Source organism: Condylura cristata, unplaced genomic scaffold (genome assembly GCF_000260355.1).
Source record: "Condylura cristata isolate star-nosed mole 26May11 unplaced genomic scaffold, ConCri1.0 scaffold00007, whole genome shotgun sequence".
Taxonomy (NCBI): domain Eukaryota; kingdom Metazoa; phylum Chordata; class Mammalia; order Eulipotyphla; family Talpidae; genus Condylura; species Condylura cristata.
In genome coordinates, this window is record NW_004567108.1 from 42,310,195 (window position 1) to 42,330,552 (window position 20,358).

General features: G+C 38.6%; 2 protein-coding genes across 3 annotated transcripts in view; one reads left to right on the forward strand and one right to left on the reverse strand.

Annotated features, from left to right (window-relative positions):
* NLN (neurolysin (metallopeptidase M3 family)) overlaps nt 1-17,721 on the reverse strand; it is an 82,880-nt gene extending 65,159 nt beyond the window's left edge. Inside the window, exon 1 of the mRNA XM_004678254.2 lies at nt 17,552-17,721. Coding sequence (XP_004678311.2) covers nt 17,552-17,592 — 41 coding nt within the window. The 5' untranslated portion in view covers nt 17,593-17,721. The remainder of the gene's footprint in view (nt 1-17,551) is intronic.
* A 113-nt stretch (nt 17,722-17,834) lies between these two features.
* The window catches only part of SGTB (small glutamine-rich tetratricopeptide repeat (TPR)-containing, beta), a 33,912-nt gene continuing 31,388 nt past the window's right edge, over nt 17,835-20,358 (forward strand). For both annotated transcript variants that reach the window (XM_004678257.2, XM_012721831.1), the window contains exons 1-2: nt 17,835-18,041; nt 19,146-19,269. In XM_004678257.2, the coding sequence (XP_004678314.1) occupies nt 19,170-19,269 (100 nt within the window). In that variant the 5' untranslated portion in view covers nt 17,835-18,041; nt 19,146-19,169. The remainder of the gene's footprint in view (nt 18,042-19,145; nt 19,270-20,358) is intronic.

Consider the following 20,358-nt stretch of genomic DNA (forward strand, 5'->3'; position numbering starts at 1 on the left):
AAAAAAAAATGTCAAAATGATGTAAAAATAAACTTTTGTAAAAAAAAAAAAAAATTAAACCAACCATCTTCCCTATACCCCAGAACCAAACCTGTCCAGTAAAGATCACCAGTATGTACTCAGTGGCCTAAATCAAAAACCCTCCCTGAATACCTTCTTTTTTTTAGATAATGTCGCATCCTTTCTCCAGCTTGCTGCTGGATACTCATACTAATATATAAATCTCATCACGGCACTCCCTTTTCACAGTATGGTTCAAGATCAAGTACTATAATAACTTCACTAACTTCAGATTCAAATTCAAGCTACTTAACATAAAGATCTTTCTGGATCTGACCTGATCTATCTGGCTTTCTCAATGACACCCCTTTGCCCATGCTCAGGGCAGAATCAACTACTTCCATATGTGCCTCAAAGTGTCAAACTCTGCAGGCCTTGGTAGTGTTTTTCACTCTACCTGGAATACTTTTCCTCCCTTTACCTCATGATCAACATCTCTTTCATTTCTTACTTATCTTTCAGATCTCAGTCTAGACTTCACCTTCTCCAGGAAGACTTCTTTAACTATCTTTAGTTGTTTTAGGAATTGTTTTTCTACAGTGCCCTACACATACACTAAGAAAGCACATGTCATACTAAATAGCATTCACTTCTTCACTTGACTTGTTCTTGAAACACCTTGAGCAGTGACTGGGTTTTGGTGAGTGGACTCAGCCCTTAACATGTAATTTCAACAATAAGTTTACCCCCCCAAATTCTACGTAAGCTTATTTGTTTCGTACTTACCTTCTATTATCAAAATGTCCAATATACACATAGTTCTATCTGAAAGTGTCTGATCTTCCATGATACATTATATAAAAACTCTGATCTGCAATGAGTAAAGATGATGCCTACTGGGTAAGATAGCATATACTGAGTGCTGAGGCATCCTCAATGTTGCCAGTTATTTTTCTCCTGGACTGCTGTATGGGGACATCAGATTCAGGAGCACTTAACAGTTATTAAGTCCTCCAGTATGGGCACTTATAGATCCCTTACAAAGGCAGTAGTTTGTGTATGTTTGAGTTACCAGTGTTTCAGGTAATAGGTAAGGACATTTACTTGTGGCTCAGGACTGAACTGCTTTATGAATGGACTATTAGGTAAAGAAGTCAGCTTTTACCTTTAAATAACTCGGATGCATAGTCAAAATTTTGTTCTTAAGTGCAATTAAAGTCTAGCAGGATCTGCTTGATTTCTGAGTTCAAGGGAAACATAAATAAACATCATGAATTTATCTCTCTACCCATTCCCACCTTCTTTCTATTAGTTTCAAAGAAACTTGTGTTCTTCCCCCTCCCAACCTATGATCTTCGCTTTTGCACCTTGGATTTCTCACTTACTATCTCCACTTTCTTAACTAACCTTAATTCTCTCCCATTACTCCACTGAAAGGGCTATGGTAGAGGCAACTTTTCTCCTTTCCCTTATTTTTGCTTAAAAAGAATATTTCACTTCACAAATAAAAATAGCTTTGCTGTTGCTTCCTGGTGATTAGTCAAAGAGACTAAGTCTCATATCTTCATAACTCATTCCTCCAAATCTCCTTTGCTTCACATTGATAGGGGTTGCAGTGGCAGCAGGAGGAGTCGTGGTAGTAGCCACAAATGCTGATGGGTCAGCCAGAAAGGCCTTCCCTTTTCAGCCAGTGGAAGGTGTGCTCAGTCTTCACAGGCAAAGCCAGGACTTGTTGCACCCATTATGATACAATGAGGCACTGATGTAACAGTCAGATAACCAGTCTGCAGAGAAAGGCTGGCAACTTTAGAGACACCCTCTAGGAAGTAAGAATGCAGAGCTTGCTCTGATTTCAAGCAGTTTGGGCTGTGGATGTGCTGTTACCAAATAACTGCCACGTGATCAGCTCAAAGGCAAAGGGGGAGATCCATTCAGCATGTTAAGCAGTGTGGCTTTGCTGGCTCCCACTTCACGTCCAGTCTTAATGAGCTGCAAGTCATTCAGGATTCTGACATACCCCTGGAGATTTTAGTGGAGATGCAAAAAGCCCAAAGAAGTAGATCTTCTTAGGGCAGTATTTTGGGATGACAATGATGTCACACGGCCATACCACCAGCACAATGTAACAAGCACATAATTGACCAGCAGTACCATCCACATCTGATGTTACTGAGGTCCTCCTTGGTGAACACAAAATCCACATTCCTCTGGACTATATGAGCCAATGGTTTATCTGAAATTGCGTTGTTTTTTAGATGCCTTCCAGGTCCTCTTGCCTATCGTGATGATGATGCCCACCAGTAGTACCATAACCTTTCTGGGGAAGGGCACACCAGTGTGCTGCTTCTGCTGGGAACCTACATTGTGTTCCCACAACGCATTTTAGATAACCATCCCAAAGCTGGATGATCATTAGGAAGTAGTTGGACTTCCAGGTCACCCTGTCTGCCCTATGCATCACAGCAGTGTGTCGGGGATAATCTTGTAGGGTTTAAAGAGTATGTTACTCTCAGAAGGATGCCTGATAAGAGCTTTCCCAGTCTTCTACTTTTCAGATCATTTCCTCTGTCCCATTGCTGGCTTCTCCTCATGTAGTCATTCAAAAAAGTTGGCTGTCTCCATGATTTCATCCACATGTCTGGCTGGAGCTTGAGTCTTAGGCATCTCATATGTACCATATTAAAATTTTAATCTTTCTTATGAATTCCTAAGCTCTGTTAACTGCTCTTCATCTAGGCTAAGTTAGAAACTTGTCACACACATAACTGATGAACAGTATCATCATCAGCTCTAATTTTTATTAGTAGCCTGGTAATGTGCGGGCACAATACTCAGAGTTTATGAGCATTTACTTATTTAATCCTCTTAACACAGTCAATATGCAGGAGTTATTAACCCAATTTTACTGGACAGAGAGAAATAAAAGTTGCTTGCTCAAGTTTGGAGCCAGGATTCAATCCCAGGACAGTTTCCAGAGCCCATATTCTTAATTCCTGTACTATAACCATGCTGCAACTGTATCCCAGAAAAGGAAAACAAAAAAGGAAATAAAAATTTTCACCAACTACAGCACCCTGATCTTCCCTCTTGCTTGCAAGAGGAAGAATAAGGTTAAGTATACTTAAAGCATACTGCTGACATCACTTGTCTGATTTGTTATCTACACCATTTCCTGAGGGACTGCTACAAGGACTATGGAGGAGTGCCCCATTTTAGTTCTCATCCAGCTCTGAAAAACTGGCCATGTAGGTAAGCATGGGCAGCTTTTAGCCACTTGTATCCAAAGAGTAAAATAACTCAAACAGGGACGATGTGATCACCCTTTGCACTCAGGGCTCATTCTTTCTAGAGTCCTAGAATTAACTGTTCATAGGTAATCAGTAAACCACTTTAAAAACTGTGCTCCTAGGTAGCAGCAAACTCTTAAAGTACTCAGGCAAACAATTAATCTGTTTCTTACAGATAAGGTTTAGCTGAGACATTCCAACAAAATTTTTCATGCACTTATGCTAGTTCCTCATTCCCTGGTGATTTCTCAGATGAGAGATTTGATTTATTACCATTTGTAATTATCCTTACATTTTAGAATATATTGTTCCCCTTCCCCCCAAAAGCTTATTATAAAGGAATTTATTGAGGTTAAAGAAAGACAAATAAGATATAATTATGGCCCTTGGACAGTTTATAGACTTGTGAGGATGAGATGAAGTGAGAGATGAGTATCAGAGAAGTTCTATGCTGATAAAGTGGCAGGAAACTTATAGGACAGAGCAAACCATCCTCCCTTTGGGAAATTCTTCTATTTCTCTCATACTGTACACACACACACACTTAGAACTTGGTTTTCTCTTTCTTTTATATCTTTTGCATATGTTAACAAATTGATCTAAGTTGATCTAGAGTATCATCATGCCTTTATTTTGATTTCAATATTATTTACAGAGGGTCTTCTAAATATATTCCAGGAATGTTTTACTTAAATTAGCTCTTTCTAACTGAAAACTCCTTAAGTTCACTGTTTTAGGATCTATATGTCAATTGGTTACTTCTCTATACAACCTGTACTGAAAATTTATAGATGACATTTATGAAGATTGTTTTTGTCATCATCTGTAAGGGAAAAGCATGTTTATAAATTACATCCCTATATATAGCTTGATACCCAGTAATATTTGTTGTGTGAATTAAAATCTGTAAATACTGAATGCCAGTGACAGACTGGTGTGAGACATATGAGGAATGTTGATTGATCTACTCTTCCAGTTCAGGGGAGGAGTGAAGTAGACAATCTCTTTTTTATTCTACTAGAATTTAAGCTTGAGAACAGTTGTTGTCTTATTTATCTCTCATTTCTTGGAAAATATGACTGTGTCAGCACATACCACATATATTGTAATGCTGCTTTGTTTGGTGAATATAGAAGGCTAATGAAAAAAATCTAAATTAGTCTTAGAATGACTAGTTAGTTCTGCCTGAGACAAATAAATAGGTGATAAAGCAAACAAGAAAAGGTGCTAAGACAACAGTTGTTGAAGAAAAGTGAGGGACCTATCATCAGGGTACTTTGAGTCCTGCATGTACTATAAAGCTTGTTAGTGCACTTGAAAATTGAAGTACTGCCATTTGACTGCTCTTGCTTCCACCTGCTGGTACAGGAAAGTAATTTTTTAGATTGAGCACTTAGCAACTTAATTTTTTTTTAATGAAAACACTCAACTCTTGAAGTGCTTTGCTAATGTAAGATAGCACATGACCTAGGAAAGGTCATTCACAAAAATGAGCTACAAATATTTTGAGTAGAGTAGAACTACCCAACACAGGACATTCCAGTAACACTCTGAGTAGTTTCCAATATCTGATAAAGCATTACTCACTTTCTTTCACTGGGCACTCTCTTTTTGTACTCTTGAAAGTAACAATTAAAACTGATGGTTAAAAGGATCATGAAACTTTATAATGTCCCAATCTTGCTCTTACATAGTAAAGAAAAAACAAAAGTAGCCTATTAATTTTGGAAACAATGCCATGTGTCTCGGTTGTACAAAACTTCCTCTCTCAGGAAGGCTTAGAAAAGTAGAAATAATTTTATTATGCAAAAGCTCCCTTAGGAATGAATGATTTACTTTCAATTATTTCTTAAAATGTTAGCTATCCATTTTCAAAAAGAGAAAAAGGCAACTTTATTTTAGATTTTGAAACATATAGGAAATAAGTTCTTGTTTCCAAATTTCATTATAAGTAAATGAAAAGGGATGAGTCAAAATAATCATTTCCAAGAAACAGGAACCTGTCAGTAAGCAACTACTTAAGGTTATATGAACAACTATGTAGAAATATTTGGAATATTTTGACAAATTGAACTTCACATTACAAAGTTTAAAGCATAAAAAGAACCTCAGGTTCTGAAAAATAAGAAACAGAATATAACCATCTGGTTGATTGTATCCTCATTTTGTGTGTAGGACAGCAGTTTAATAATTAAATTTTAAAACATATTTACTATAAATGAACATGAAAAGATTTATCTTCTTAAATCATTTAGCTGGCTTAAGTACAGCCACCTGAGACCACAGAGAAGATAAAATCAAGTGCTATATCACAAATGAAATTAAGAGTTCTTTAATAATTCATTAGTAAAGGGCTTACCAACATACACAGAAACCGCAACTGGAAAAAGATATTCCACTTTTATTTTTCTTTACAAGGATGAATAAATTGCTTTTAGCACATTTAATTGGTGTTTGGGGCATACTGCTCAGAATTAAATCCTTAGTAAATTAGTCAGGAGAGAGACTTCTTTCTTCTGTACATTACTCAATACTTAAGCTTTTCTTTTTTGTCATCCACACATGAATATTTTGTTGTGTGGATGATGATATCTAAATCCTCATGCTTGGCTAATAACTAACTGATGTTTCATTGAAAAAACTAGTTCAACCACAAATAGATGTTTATTATTTTTATATGTGACAGTGATACTATGACTGTATTTCTGAAGAAAAACTTTTGTCTCTTAAAGCAATATGCTGAAAATACTAGTGATTACAGTAATGTAATGCTGGGTATATATTTCAAAATAATTGGTAAAAGAAAATGTATAAGATAAAACACTAGTCATGAGCTGACAATTTAGAAGGTGGTGGTAGGGAGGCTTAAATTGTGATTGAAAACTTACATAATTTAAAGTAAAAGAAATTAATAACTGTTCATATGCCTAGCTGTAATTGCTATTTTAAATTCAGGTATATGGTGTGAAAAACATATGAACTCAACACTAAAATGCAGCAAACCCCAAGGGGAAAAATAGAGCCCAGTTAAGAATAAATAAATTTAACCAGTAAGTGACGATTCATAAATTCACAATTGGGAGAGGCTTAAAAACCAGCTAATTCAAATCCTTTCATGTAGGATGAAGCACAATTATACTGAGTAATGAGTAAATACTACAGACCTATCCTTAAGCATTCTTCTTTATTGTAGATATTGTGAATATTACCTTAGAAATAGACTGTGAGAAAAGATTCAAGTGATTTCCAATGTACTGGACAATCAAGGTTGATAACTTTTACCACAGTTATCAGAAAGCTCACATGTTACTTCATTCAGTTGGAGTATTCTTAAGCTCACACTTAGCACTACCACCACCATCAATAATAATAGTAAAGCAAATCATTTATGTATCTCACATTGCTCTAAGTGCTTTGCATATACTAATTCATTTTATCTTTCCAACAACATCACTACAGGCCGTTATTATTCCCATTTTTAGAGATGATGAAACTGAAGCACAGAGGTGCGATAACATACTCAAAGTCATACAGTAAGAAACAGCTAGCAAACCAGGCAGTTTTACTCCACAGTCACTGCTGTTAAGTATTACATGATAGTACTAACCAAACTATCACTTTGGCATCTCTGCTATTCTTTTGAGTTGCCAACAGTTATTATCCTGACATATCATCAGTACCTGCTACTTTTCTTTATTATCTGCTATTCTTGTTAACATGGGCAGATATTCAAGCTGTGCTGACCCATTCCATGTTGCCATGCCCTGATTCTCTTGTTGGACTGTCACAGAGACCAACAGCTCATACTTATGCAAGACTTCTGTCAATGGCCTATGTGAGAATGGAAAATAAAGCTGTCATGATACTTTATTTCTACCTCAAGATGATAAAAATGATTACAAATTTTAACTGTCTTTAACTGCCTATATATCAAAAGACTACTCTTTAAAACAGGGAAGATAATTTCTTAATAAAATATGAAAGATTTGCTTTTTGGGAAGTCAAAAATGAATATGTTGTCACTAGTATAAGTATTACATGGATACAAAATCAACACTGGAAAATATTCACTGGATTTGGCAACTCACACCCAAGTCAGCGTCATCTGATCAGTGACTCTTGCCTCTCTTGTTTTTCGGCAATCACATCAACTTGCCAACTCATTCTGAACTTGGAGAAGTTCTAAGTTTCCCCCCTCGTGTTACTATTCTGTCATCCTGCTCTCAAATAAGTTAATTGTTTAGTGTAAACATAAGACTTCATTTTAATACTATTAGACTCTCCTTTCCAGACTGGTGTTCTGCTGAGTTAAGATGCTCTAGAACTTTTTACCTTTACTCAGAGTAACTGCAAAGTTTTACTAGTGGGCCATCTATTCTCCTTCCAGTCATCAATAAAGCTTTTGTGGCTTTCAGTAACCACATATAAACCTTTTTTTTTTAAAGTTTTATTTATTTATGCATAAAGAACTGGGGTACAGGCGCGGTGAGAGAGTTCACCAGAGACAGAATGGGGAGCAGAACAGGCCGACTGACAAAGTACACTGCTGAGGGAAGCAGTGGGTGGGTCAGGAGAGGTCTACTACGCCATGTGGATCACCTCCTGGGTGGGTATCAAACTCATGCTGAAGTGGCTTTAGTTTCTTAGTGCTGTGCTTTAACCCACTGTGCCACCAGGGTGGCCCCTAAGCTGGGTCTTTTTAAAGATTTATTTGTATTTAACAAGAACTGGGGTGTAGGGCAGAGGTGTGGGAGGAGTGAGAGGATTTACAGAGTGGGTAGCAGAAAAGCAGAGGTGTGGGAGGAGTGAGAGGACTTACAGAGTGGGTAGCAGAAAAGCAGATTTACTGAAATACTCTGCTAAGAAGAGTGGTGAGGAGGCAAGAGGTCTGCTGCACCATATGTGGGTCAGCTCTCTGGCCGGATACTGAACTCAGGCTAAAGAGGTGAGAATGCTGGAATTTACCCCTATGCCATCAGGGTGGCCCCTAAGCCAGTTTTTAATTATTCAAGTCTTGTGACTGCTTTTTTCTACCTTGAATGGAAAAAAGAAAATTATAATTTATCAAGTATATAGTTGATATGAAGAAACTGTGCTATATGTTTCCACATACATTGCTTCCTGGAGTCTTTACAAAAACATTGGGAAATAATTAATGTTATCTCTACTTTAGGATTGGAGAAAAAGAGGTGTAGTGAGATTACACAAATGTTTGAAACCAGGTCTGCCTCCAAACACATGTAGTTTGCACATTTCCTTTATTGTGTGTGTGTGTGTGTATTTCCATGTACTGAGATTTTTTTCTAGTTTTATTGATATGTAATTCATATACATTATGCTACAAACTGAAGACATAGCACATTCCCTTGCTTGCAGTAATTACAAAGTAATTTCTGGAGTAATTACCTTGTGGAGTAATTTATTCAATGTGACTATTGATAAATTCTAGTAAAGTGTGTGAGAAGACTTTCCCCTATATTCACAAATTCTGCCTTCCCCACAGGCCCATTTGGAACACATAAATTATGTTTGTCCTTCCCTTTTACTTTGGAAATGATTTCTCTTTCCCTGGATTCCCATATCGATTTCTCTATTACTCTCTGTGGTCCTTATCATCTTCTGCGTAGTAACCTAATTATTTATGTATGTGCCTTATCATCTTTACTAGGCTACATTGCCTTGACTTCTTACGAAAGGTAAAAACAAGAAATAGCTCTATAAAATCTATTTCTGTGTAAGAAGTTTGGAAGCTATTATTCATTGTATTATTCAGTTTTCCTGACACAGTGCATTCGAATGGTAAATTTATTTCACCAACAGTACTATGACTGTTCCTGTGCTAACTATATTTTCCATTTGTTCTTAAAGCCAAAAAGCTCATAATAAAATTTTGGACCCCAATAAAACAATCTTTGTTTTGATTGTTTTGTCTAATATCCTTTCCTCTTAATAAATTTTAATGTGTATTTTTTTTTGTGAAGCAACTACAAATTAATTTTAATAAAGAACAGAGTATAAAATAAAGGTCAGTGTGCAAATAATACCAACCTAAGTGCCTTGCAAGTAAGATCTATGCTTATTTTACACATCTATCCTGATGGTAACTAACAGCCGACACACAGTAACTACGTATAATTAATGTTCATGGCATGAGTGAATGAAGATTTGAAAGTTACATACAGACTTCAACTAGCTACATTCTAAATACTACTATCATTTTATATCTTCACAATTTTTCAATGTCACTAAAAATACCTGGATGAGCTGTCCAACACCTTATTGAGTAGCTTGGTCAATCTGAGAAAGATTGTCATGTTTTCACTTCTCTTCATTTACTACTGTGCAGTCGTAAGAGTGTAGTACTTATAGCACATGGTCCAGATCACACAGAACAGATGTGAACTATGCTCCTGGATATGATTCTGCCATCACGGTTTCTTCAGGTTTTCCTGGGTACTGTCTCAAGCAGGCAGGGCAACCTGAATATCATTATCTTGGTCTGACCAACAATTATGTCTTCTCTGAGGATTATATTCTGCCTAGTAACATGTATTTTTCCAGTTCCAACTGACTCCCATGTCATACAAGTCCAGAGATTCTGTCCTCCTTGGCTTGGGTTGAGTTCACTCAGGAAAACTTTGCCTTCTTGATGCTTTGACCCATAGTCTTAGATACTGGCATCTCCTTCAATTTCATCCATACCCAGGCAGACATTTAGAATGAGTTTTGCTCCCAGAGTATTCATTAATTAGATGGTGATACTCTATAGATACTCTACTGGGTCTGCTAGGCACCAAGGCATTGGTTGAATGCTGTATCCACAGATGACATGAGACTATGTCAAAGATAATGTCTTTTCTCTTCTGCCTCATATTTAACTTGATATATACTAAAAATTCCTGTGTGTGTTTGTTATGTTAGCTTCCTGCTCTAAATTTTATATTCTGCAATTTTTTTATTATACAACTAAGTCTAAATTAATACTCAGACATAGCAATTTCATCTAGCAATTTTTTTTTGCATAAAGAAATTTAAAGCAAGTTATTTCAATTTAGGTCTTAGAATATTTATTTTCTACTCAAACTTACCCCTATCATTGTCAATATCAAAATGCCAAATCTATGCCTATACTCTTTAAGATATTAGCAGTAAATGATGAATTTTCAATTATTATTGACGACATCTTTTTATTCATCCATTCAACAAATGTTCATTAAGTATCTTCTATGAAAACACCATGCTAAGTTCTGAAAATATGGAAATGAACAAAACCCAACAAAACAGGACTCTGATCAAAGGAAACTTGACAACTAGTGTGGAAAGCAAATACTATTAACAATGTATGTATTATGACTACCTACAATATACAGAAGGGCCAAATTAGAAGATGTCAGGTAAATTCACCCTGAGGAAGTGAAAAGTATGTTGATAATGGACATCTTTTGGTAAAGTTGAAAATATATTCATCTTACAATCTAGCAATTTAGATCTAGATCCTTGCACATATGCATCAGGAGATATGGTAAGAATATAGCAATATTTCTAATGACAGCAAAAAAACTGAAACAAATATTCATTGACAAGGAAAGAGATAACAGATTTTAGAACAATCACACAAAGATAGATCTTAAAATTGTAAAAATTAACCTCAGTCCTGTGACACTAATTTTGTCATGTGAAGCTAGACTATATGCTGATTGGGGAGATACGTTTATGGAAACATAAAACAAGACAAGAGGACAATCAATGTAAAGTCAGGACAATAGTTATCTGGGATGAGAAGAGATATGGTTGGAGAAAGGCACCCAAGAGACTTCAGAGGTAAAATCTCTCTAGAAATACCTATCTTTTTCCTATTTTTTAACCATATATAACATTTGTTATGTGTATTATTTCATAACTTTAAAGATGAATGCTAACAGTTAGCTAGGCTGTAGAAAGGTGGGGAAAGAGAAGAATTTCCAGGTAAGATCAGCATATGTTAATGTAAGGGCAGGAGATGAGGACATGACTTTTCTGATTGAAGCTTTGAGTTCACTGATTGCGAGAGGATATTGAGAGATTAAGCAGTGATAAGACCATTGTAAGGACTTATTAATATGAAAGAGTATTTATTTTATCCCAAGGCTAATGGCAAGCTAAAGAATTTTAAACTGGAGGGATACAATTTCATTTCATAAAGATCTCTTTAGCAGTAGGAAGCAAAAATTGAGGCTGGGATGCATGACCATTTATAGTGATGGTACTGTAAATAGGAAAAAGAGAGAACTTAAAGGCTATTTAGGATTGTGTAGTTGGAAGAAACGGTAGAGAGAAAAAAGGCCTGGAATGGCTCTACCAATACTGACTTGGGTAAATGGTGATAAATATGGAGAGAGGTAAAAGGGCAGAGAATGTTGCAACTTTCATTTGGGACAAGGTAATACTGAGATCAAACATAACAGATTCTCAATAAATATGTGCAAAATGAAAAAGTGACTGAATGAGGGACCTTTAAAGGAGCTGTCCAATTATTGGTAGAAATCTAGCATCATTCATCTTCGCTCTAATGGGGCTGCTCTTCGTGGGCTCCTGGATGTGTCTCCTGGGTGAGAGCTGATGACCAGAAAGCCAAGCCCTGATTAGAGGCCTGGAATTTTCAGTCCTTCACCCATTCTCTTGAGAAAGGGTACAAATGTAGAGAACTAGAAGTTACATACTGTGCTGCTAAGAGTATAATTTGGTAGCAACTGACAGAGGAGAGTATAAGCATCAAAGCCTGAAAGACATGCATGCCCCTTGTATACAAATTCTACCGCTAAGTACTTAAACTAAGGGAATAATTAAAGATATTAAAAAAAAGACATGACAGTAAGAATGCTGTCAATGCACTGTTACCCAAAGTAAGAAGTTAGAAATACCTTGTGGGTTTAAAGGAAGTAATGACTAAATTGCCATAAATCCCCAAATGGACTACAATGTAGTAATTTATATTACAGTAGGGGATTTACATTATATAAAAATTATAATAAATATGTTATAATCTCATATTTGTAAAAAAACATGTTTGCAGGTAGAAAAGATTTTTTTTTAAAGATTTATTTATTTATGCATACAGAACTGGGGTACAGGCCAGAGGTACAGGGGCAGTGAGAGGATTCACCAGACACAGAGTGGGGAGCAGAACAGGCATTCAAAGAAGTACACTGCTGAGGGGAGCAGTGGGCGAGTCAGGAGAGGTCTGTCACACCATACGGGTCACCTCTGGGTAGGTGGTTTTAGCTTCTTAGTGCTGTGCTTTAACCTGCTGCACCATTAGGGAGGGTCCAATTTTGGGAGATGTTATTAATTGGGTCTTCTGAATGGATAGATTTTCTTTTGCATGTCAATATTTTGTAAGCTTTCTATAATGAACATACATTGCTATCATAATGCAAAAAAAGCAAGCTTTATATTTTTTAGTTAAAAAAAAAAAAGGAAACTAGGGCTCTCCCTGGTGACTAAATGTGTTAAAGTGCAGCACTATGAAGCTAGCTGCAGCTGCTTTGACTCCAGTTTGTTCCCCAGCCAAGAAGGTGAACCACATAGTGCTGCAGACCTTTTCTGTCTCCCTGCTGCTCCCCTCAGCCGTGTACTTCTGTAGATCTGCCTGTTCTGCTCCCCACCCTGTCTCTGGTGAATCTTCTCACCACCTGCACCTCTGGCTGTACCCCAGTTCTTTATGCATAAATAAATCTAAAAAAATAAATAAATAAAAATAAAAAAGGAAACTAAAGTTATTATAGCTGTAATTTAAAATAAATATTATTGAAATAACTTTCTCTCTCTTTTTTTTCATCATGCCATCCATCCTTCACATTAGATTTTGCTTGGCTCATTTGATATACAATCTGGCTGTTAAGTAGAAGAAGAAATGCTCTTGAGTTAATTGCTATGGCAACAAGAATTGAAAGAAATCTTAGATATCATTTAGTCTAGTCCTTTTCACTTCACAAAATAAATTCAAGAGCAATCCAAGAGATTGTATGATTTACTTAAGGTCACAAGGAAGTTGAACAGTAACTACAATTTAATCTCCAAATTCCTATTCCACTTATTCCCAATAAACTAGCTTAATACTGGGTCAGTGATCCTGTTGCAAACTGGCTTTGGGAAGGGAGAATAGTAGCTCTGTCAACAGGAAAATCCAAGTGAAATCATAGATTAGTTAAGCAAAAACATATAAACCCCTTTAACACCAGAATGAGCCCTTAAACAGTGTCAACGGAAACAGAAATACACTTAACAACAGAACATAAAGAGTATTCCTTATTGTTTCATATTGACTCTTTTTGGAGGGTACGGATTTTGAAACAAAGAGATTCTGTTTTTAAGGCACTCACAAGTGTCCTAAGTTAATGACCACCACTACTACTATTGCTATTGTGTATGTTAACTGCAATATGACTTAAATATTTACTAAAAATTCCTTCAAAAGACGTGTATCCCTGGTGGCCTAAAGTGTTGAAGAACAGCACTATGAAGCTATCCTCAGCCACTCTAGCATGAGTTCGATTCCAGGCCAGGGAGGTGACCCACATGGTGTGGCAGACCTCTCTTTACCCATCCCGCTGGCTCCTTCAGCAGTGTTTTTCACTCTACCTGCCTGTACTGCTCCCCCGCTCTTTCTCTGGTGAATCCTCTCACATACCCTCCATCTCTGGCCTGTACCCCAGTTCTTATATGCATAAACAAATCTTTTTTAAAAAAACATGTATAATGCAGCAAACTACCGCCTTTTGAATGGCCAATGCCTGACAATACAAAATCATGCATGGGTAAAAGATCCATTTTAGGGCCCTCCCTGGTGGCAGAGTGGGTTAAAGCACAACACTAAGAAGGTAAAGCCACTTCAGCATGAGTTAGATCCCTGCCCCAGAGGTGACCCACATGGTGTGGCAGACATCTCCTGACCCACCGACTGCTCCCCTCAGCAGGGTACTTCGTCAGTCAGCCTGTTATACTCCCCACTCTGTCTCTGGTGAATCCTCTCACTGCCCCTGCACCTCTGGCTTGTACCTCAGTTCTGTATGCATAAATAAATAAATCTTTAAAAAAAAATCCATTCAAAATTTAAGAGAGATCCATGGATTTTAACTGACAGAATTAAAAAAAAAATTGGTAGTTTCAAATTCTACATTGTAACAAACCCAAAAATACTATCACTTGTCAAACTTTCAAGCAGTATCAAAGAATATCTATGATTATTTAAAAGAGGCTATTAATATACGCCTGTTTCCAACTACCTATAAGAGGTAGGATTTTCTTCAGCTTTTAAAATCAAAACAAAATGGTGCAACAGATTAAATGCAAAAGCACATGTAAGAATCCATCTATCTTTAAAGTCATATATTTGTTTAGGAGAAATGCACAAACAATGCCTCTGCTATGATAGTTATTATTTTAAAAAGATATTCATGAAGATGTGGAAAAATTGAAACCTTCATTCACTGTTGATGTAAAACAGTACAGCTACTGTGTAATTTTGATGGTTCCTCAAAAAATTAAACATGGGGCCCTCCCTGGTGGCGCAGCGGGTTAAAGCACTGCACTGAGAAGCTAAAGCCACTTCCGCATGAGTTCAAATCCCGCCTGCCCCGGAGGAGACCACATGGCGAGGCAGACCTCTCCTGACCCGCCCGCTGCTCCCCTCAGCAGTGTACTTCGTCGATCTGCCTGTTCTGCTCCCCGCTCTGTCGCTGGTGAAGCCTCTCACCGCCCCTGAGCCTCTGGCCTGTACCCCAGTTCTGTATGTACAAATAAATAAATCTTTAAAAAAAAAAAAAAAATTAAACATGGATTTACCATATGATCCGGCTATTATAGTTCTAGGTATATATCACAAAGAACTGAATGCAGGATATCAAATAGACATAGGTACATTAATGATCACAGTAGTATTTTTCAAAATAGCCAAATGCTGGCAACAACCCAAATGTCCATCAATGGATGAATGGACAAATGAAATGTGTTATTTATACAATGGAGTATTATTCAGCTTAAAAAAGGAAATTCTGATATGCTACAACATGGATAATCCTTAAAAACGCTACACTAAAAAATAAGCCAGTTGCAAAAGGTCAAAAATCACATAATTCTACTTTTATGAGGTTTCTAGGAAAGTCAAATTTATAGACACAGAAAGAACTAGTGGTTACCCAGGACTGGGAAAGAGAGTAATGGAGAATTTTTATTCAAGGATGCAGCATTTCAGTTTATGATGATGAAAACGTTCTGTATGTAAATGTCACTAGTTGTACAATTAGTGATTAAAATGATAAATTTTAGATATTTTCTTTTTTAAAAGATTTATTTATTTTTGCAAGCCAGAGGTGCAGGGGTGGTGAGACGATTCACCAGAGCCAGAGTGGGGAGCAGAATAAGCAGAGAGACAAAGTACACTGCTGAGGGGAGCAGGAGGCAGGTCGAGAGAGGTCTGCAGTGCCATGCCGGTCACCTCCGGTGCTGGGACTAACTCGTACTGAAGTGTCTGGGGCTAGTTTGCAGTGCTGCGTCCTAACCCATTGCGCCACCAGGGCGGGCCATATTATCTATTTTTTACCACAGTGAAAATGGAAAACAAAAAATATAATGTCATTTTTCTTACTGATTTTTTTTAAAAGATTTATTTATTCATACAGAACTGGGGTACAGGCCAGAGTTGCAGGGGCAGTGAGCGGATTCACCAGAGACAGAGTGGGGGGCAGAACAGGCAGATCAACGAAGTACACTGCTGAGGGGAGCAGCGGGCGGGTCAGGAGAGGTCTGCCATACCATGTGGTCACCTCCGGGGCAGGCAGGGATCGAACTCATGCGGTAGTGGCTTTCGATTCTTAGTGCTGCGCTTTAACCAGCTGCACCACCAGGGAGGGCCTCTTACTGATTTTTTAAGAAAGGTTTTGAAAATAGTTATCTTTTTCATTCTGTATGCAATGAGTTAATCCCTATTTAAAAAAAAGCAATACTTTAAAATATCCCAGTTTTGATTTCTAATTGGTAATATAAAAAGGTCTAACTCACATAAACTGAAGTTCACTGGTCCCCAGTAATTCTGAAAAGTAAAGGGGTCCTGAGACTAAAAAGTTTGAGAACCACTGTTTCAGATTAAATTAATTCTTTCCTGCCACACTTACATTATCTAAAGATTTGTATATGCTGATATAACTTCATTTGCCAGCTATATACCACTGGCAGTCTGGAGAGACTACCAAAAAACAAAACAAAACACAAACAAACAAACAAAACACACCTGCTTGAAATAATCAAATTCATCACTTTAACTCTTCATAATTACTCTCATCCCCTACATGCACCGTAAGGACCGAGCAACACAAAGCTCTGCACAGATGAGTGGCAGTGGAGGGCAGAAAACTGTGAACAAGATTACATGCTGATATGTTTCATAGTAGTTTTGGATAGCTAGCAAGAGACACACATTTCCTTTTTTTTTTTTTTCTTCTGGTGGGTCTTCACTAGGATTAACAGTTCAAGGCTAGATTTGGGGGGGGGGGAGGGTAGTAAAGTGTTTCAGAAAATCATTTGATCCAGAGCATCCGTGCCAAGCATTTAATTCTCTCAACATATTGTTACTGATGTTGCAGAGGGGTGTGGTTAGAGCTAGGAAGCAAGCCAAAACAGCAGCTGAGGCTTCCTAAAACCATATCCAAGCAGTAATTTTCTTCATTTTAGGCTCAGTCAATTTGCCTGGGCAAAAGTCTGAATATTTTATGGTGTGGAGGAAATGAAAATTAGAAAACATGGACGGAAGTAAGCAAAATCATAGCTGTCTCATCTCCGGTGGTCGCTGAACGACTGGTATACAAATGCCATACGTGAGTAGCAAATGAGAATCGTTATTCCCGAGTTACAGCTGCGGCACTTTTAATGACAGCTCTGCAGTTTCGGGTGGGGGCGAAGGTCAAATGATTTTCTTACTCGGATCACTTCACTGAATTCATTTCGGGCCAGGCCTCTGACCGGGCTAGTTCACTGCAGCTGAGGCAGTCCTTAACAAAGGAGAATGGATGCCCTCCCAAGGGAGTGGAGGCGGGAAAGGTGGCCCCAAGTTACCGCGCCAGGTGTCCCTCAGGGTAGACCACGCGGGCCGCGGCGGGATGAGGCGGCGGCGGGTGCCAACAATGTGGCGGGGGTGCGGTCGGGGAAGGTTGGGCCGCGGCGTTCGACACCGCCTGGGCAGAAGACCCCTCCCTGCCCACGGTCAAGGTTAACGCACGCAATGGAGGTACCTGTGGAGGCCTCGCACAGCCGAAAGGCACCGGGTGATCATGGGAGCGCCGAGGAACAGTCGGCGGCGGGCGCGGTGTCCTCCGGTTTGGGTTGGGGAAGCGAGACGCCCAGGAGACTCTGGGCGGCCTAGCGGAGAAGGTACCAGCAGCGCTACAGCGACCGCCTGCCCAGTCCGCACCCTCCCACGTGCGGCAACCCCACGCCGGCGCCCGCTTAGCCCCGCCCCGGCCGATGCCACGCCCCGGCCCCGCCCCGCTCCGCGCGTCCAGTTCCGCCCCGGGGGCGGTTCTGGTGAGACCCAGCCGCTGGGAGCTGAGCGCACTGCTGGGTGGGCTGAGGGGTTGGCGGAGGCTTGGGAGACGGTGAAGTTTGGGCGACCGCTGGCAGTGCTGCGATCGGGAGCCAGGCTCAAGCTCTGAGGTCGTAGGGGGGCGGGCCGCCGTCCGGACCCCCAAAGCCCGCAGCAGCCGTCTCGCATCCTCTTGCCTGGTAAGGGGCTTCTGTCTGGGATGGGTGCGTCTCCCGCCGCCCCAGGAAGGGGCCTGTACAGCGCACCCGCTGCAATCCTGGTCAGGGTTGACGCGAGGCCCCGGCTGCCTAAGGAGGGAGAAGGAGGTCGATGCACTCTTGGGAGAGGAGGGGGGAGAAGCCTGGAGGAGGTGGGACCTCTCCTTTTCCTCCGCGCAGCCCATCGTCTTATCCCCTTCCCCCATTCTCATTTCACCTTTTGCTCTGGGGCCTTCTTGCAACCCGGTGATCTAGAGGCAGAGCTCGCCTTTTATGTGTGCACATAAATAATAAACATCCTAGCGGCGGGTACCACACCCTGGCTTTGAATTGGGGAACCCAGGGAGCAGATGGATGATGCGATTTAGTGGAAATAAGCCATTAGTGTTGGCTGGCTCTGCGCCACTGCTTGGATGCGATAGTATTCTATGTGAATGAACATGACCGGTAGCTTCCAGCTTGTCCACGAGGGTACAGCTACTGCAGAGAGCACCGATCGGCTTGTAGTATCCATCGATTTAGACTGCTTTTCCAACACGTCTGTTGATTAAATAGAAATATCATTTCTACTAAGACCGGCGCTCAGTTTAATAACCTTTCATTAATATACTTCTGAGTCAAATGTCTGTCTTGACCTACAAAAGTAGGTGTAATGTAAACTATGATTACATTTTAAAAAATCTCATGAACTAGATGAGGATGCTCAGCGTGGATCAGCTTCTGAGTCAGCAGTATGAATTTCTCCCTCAACTTATACCGAGGCCTTTTGGGATTTCTACATCTGTATCCTTAACAGCATTTGTACCAAACATACTGTTAAGATACAGTGAGATGTTCAGTGTCAGTCTAATCTTATTTTACAAGATTTAACATATTCTGATACTACTAGGTATAGATGAAAATATATAATACATTACCATGACAATACTTTGTTATCCCTACTCTTACAGAGTTAGGACTGAATGTAATAAAGGTTTTCGTTCTTTAATTTTAATGTGATCTTTCACCTCCGTATTTATTACTTTGTAATTTACAAACTTCCAGATTGTTTAAAATAACTTAGTTTAGTGTTTTCATTTTTCTTAGTGTTTAGGGTTTAAAGATTTTAAAATGTCATCTATGAAGCACCTAGTCTATGCAGTTATTCGTTTCCTTCGGGAACAAAGTCAGATGGATGCTTATACTTCGGATGAACAAGAAAGTTTGGAAGGTAGGCACCTATTCTTTGTGTTCATCTGTGTTATAATTATGTAAGAAGAAATGAAGTAATTTCTGACCTACTGTAACAAAGTCAGAATATTTTGTTATTAGGTTATTATATTTCCATTCTCTGCTACTTGTCTTGTATTTTAACTAACAGCAGGACTATTGTTCATTTATTGAACAACTATTATGTGTCTGAACTGTACTATTCATATTATAGGAAATTTTTTATTCACAGTGACTGTTATTAACTGTTAATAACTGCTAGTGTTATTCCCATTTAACTGATAAGTAAATGAAATGTGATAGGATAAGTAACATAATACCATTAGCTGATACATGGCAATGCTGAGATTTAAATTCTGGTTTTTACTCACTCTGAAGATCTTGTTGTCTTTTCTTCCTAATAGCAAAGCATTCAGTTTAGAATCGAAAGGTGAAAATACCTTAGTCATCATAAAAGCACTATGTAAATATCTAACAATTATACTGCTAGTATATACAACTTGCTATTTGGGGATTTGAAGTTAGAGGATTTCACTCTTGTTTTATGTGAGCTTTAAGTGTTAGATTCTGTGATATGTAAAGCTGACTTGGGTGATAACATCATGTGACTCCTTGATTCTATCTTTTGCACTTCATGTTTGTGCATTTAAAAATTTAAATTCATTATAACCATAACAAGACATATTTCTGCGGATGAATTTGTAGAGGTTCAAAGAACCTAGTTTCCTTGTGGACTGAATACTAAGTGATTGCAAGAAAATAGTGCATTTGGGAGAACTGAAGAGATAATAGTATGATTTAAATTTTCTATTTTGAAGCCATTTTTCTTATAGTGGCTACATATCTATTAATTTCAACAAACACTTCCCTTGTGAATATGCTTTTTAGGAGGTGGGGATGAAAACTGGACATTTGCTCTAAATCTGCTTACAGTCTGGTGAGATGATGTCTGTCCAGGTGGCGGTGAGAGGAGCAGGTGATACACAGTTGGAGTGCATTGTAATCAGTCCATTTAATATCAAAGTCTTTGGTTCTCCTTGATGGTTAGACTGTGAAGACAAATGTGACAGGTTGTCTAAAGAAAATGTTA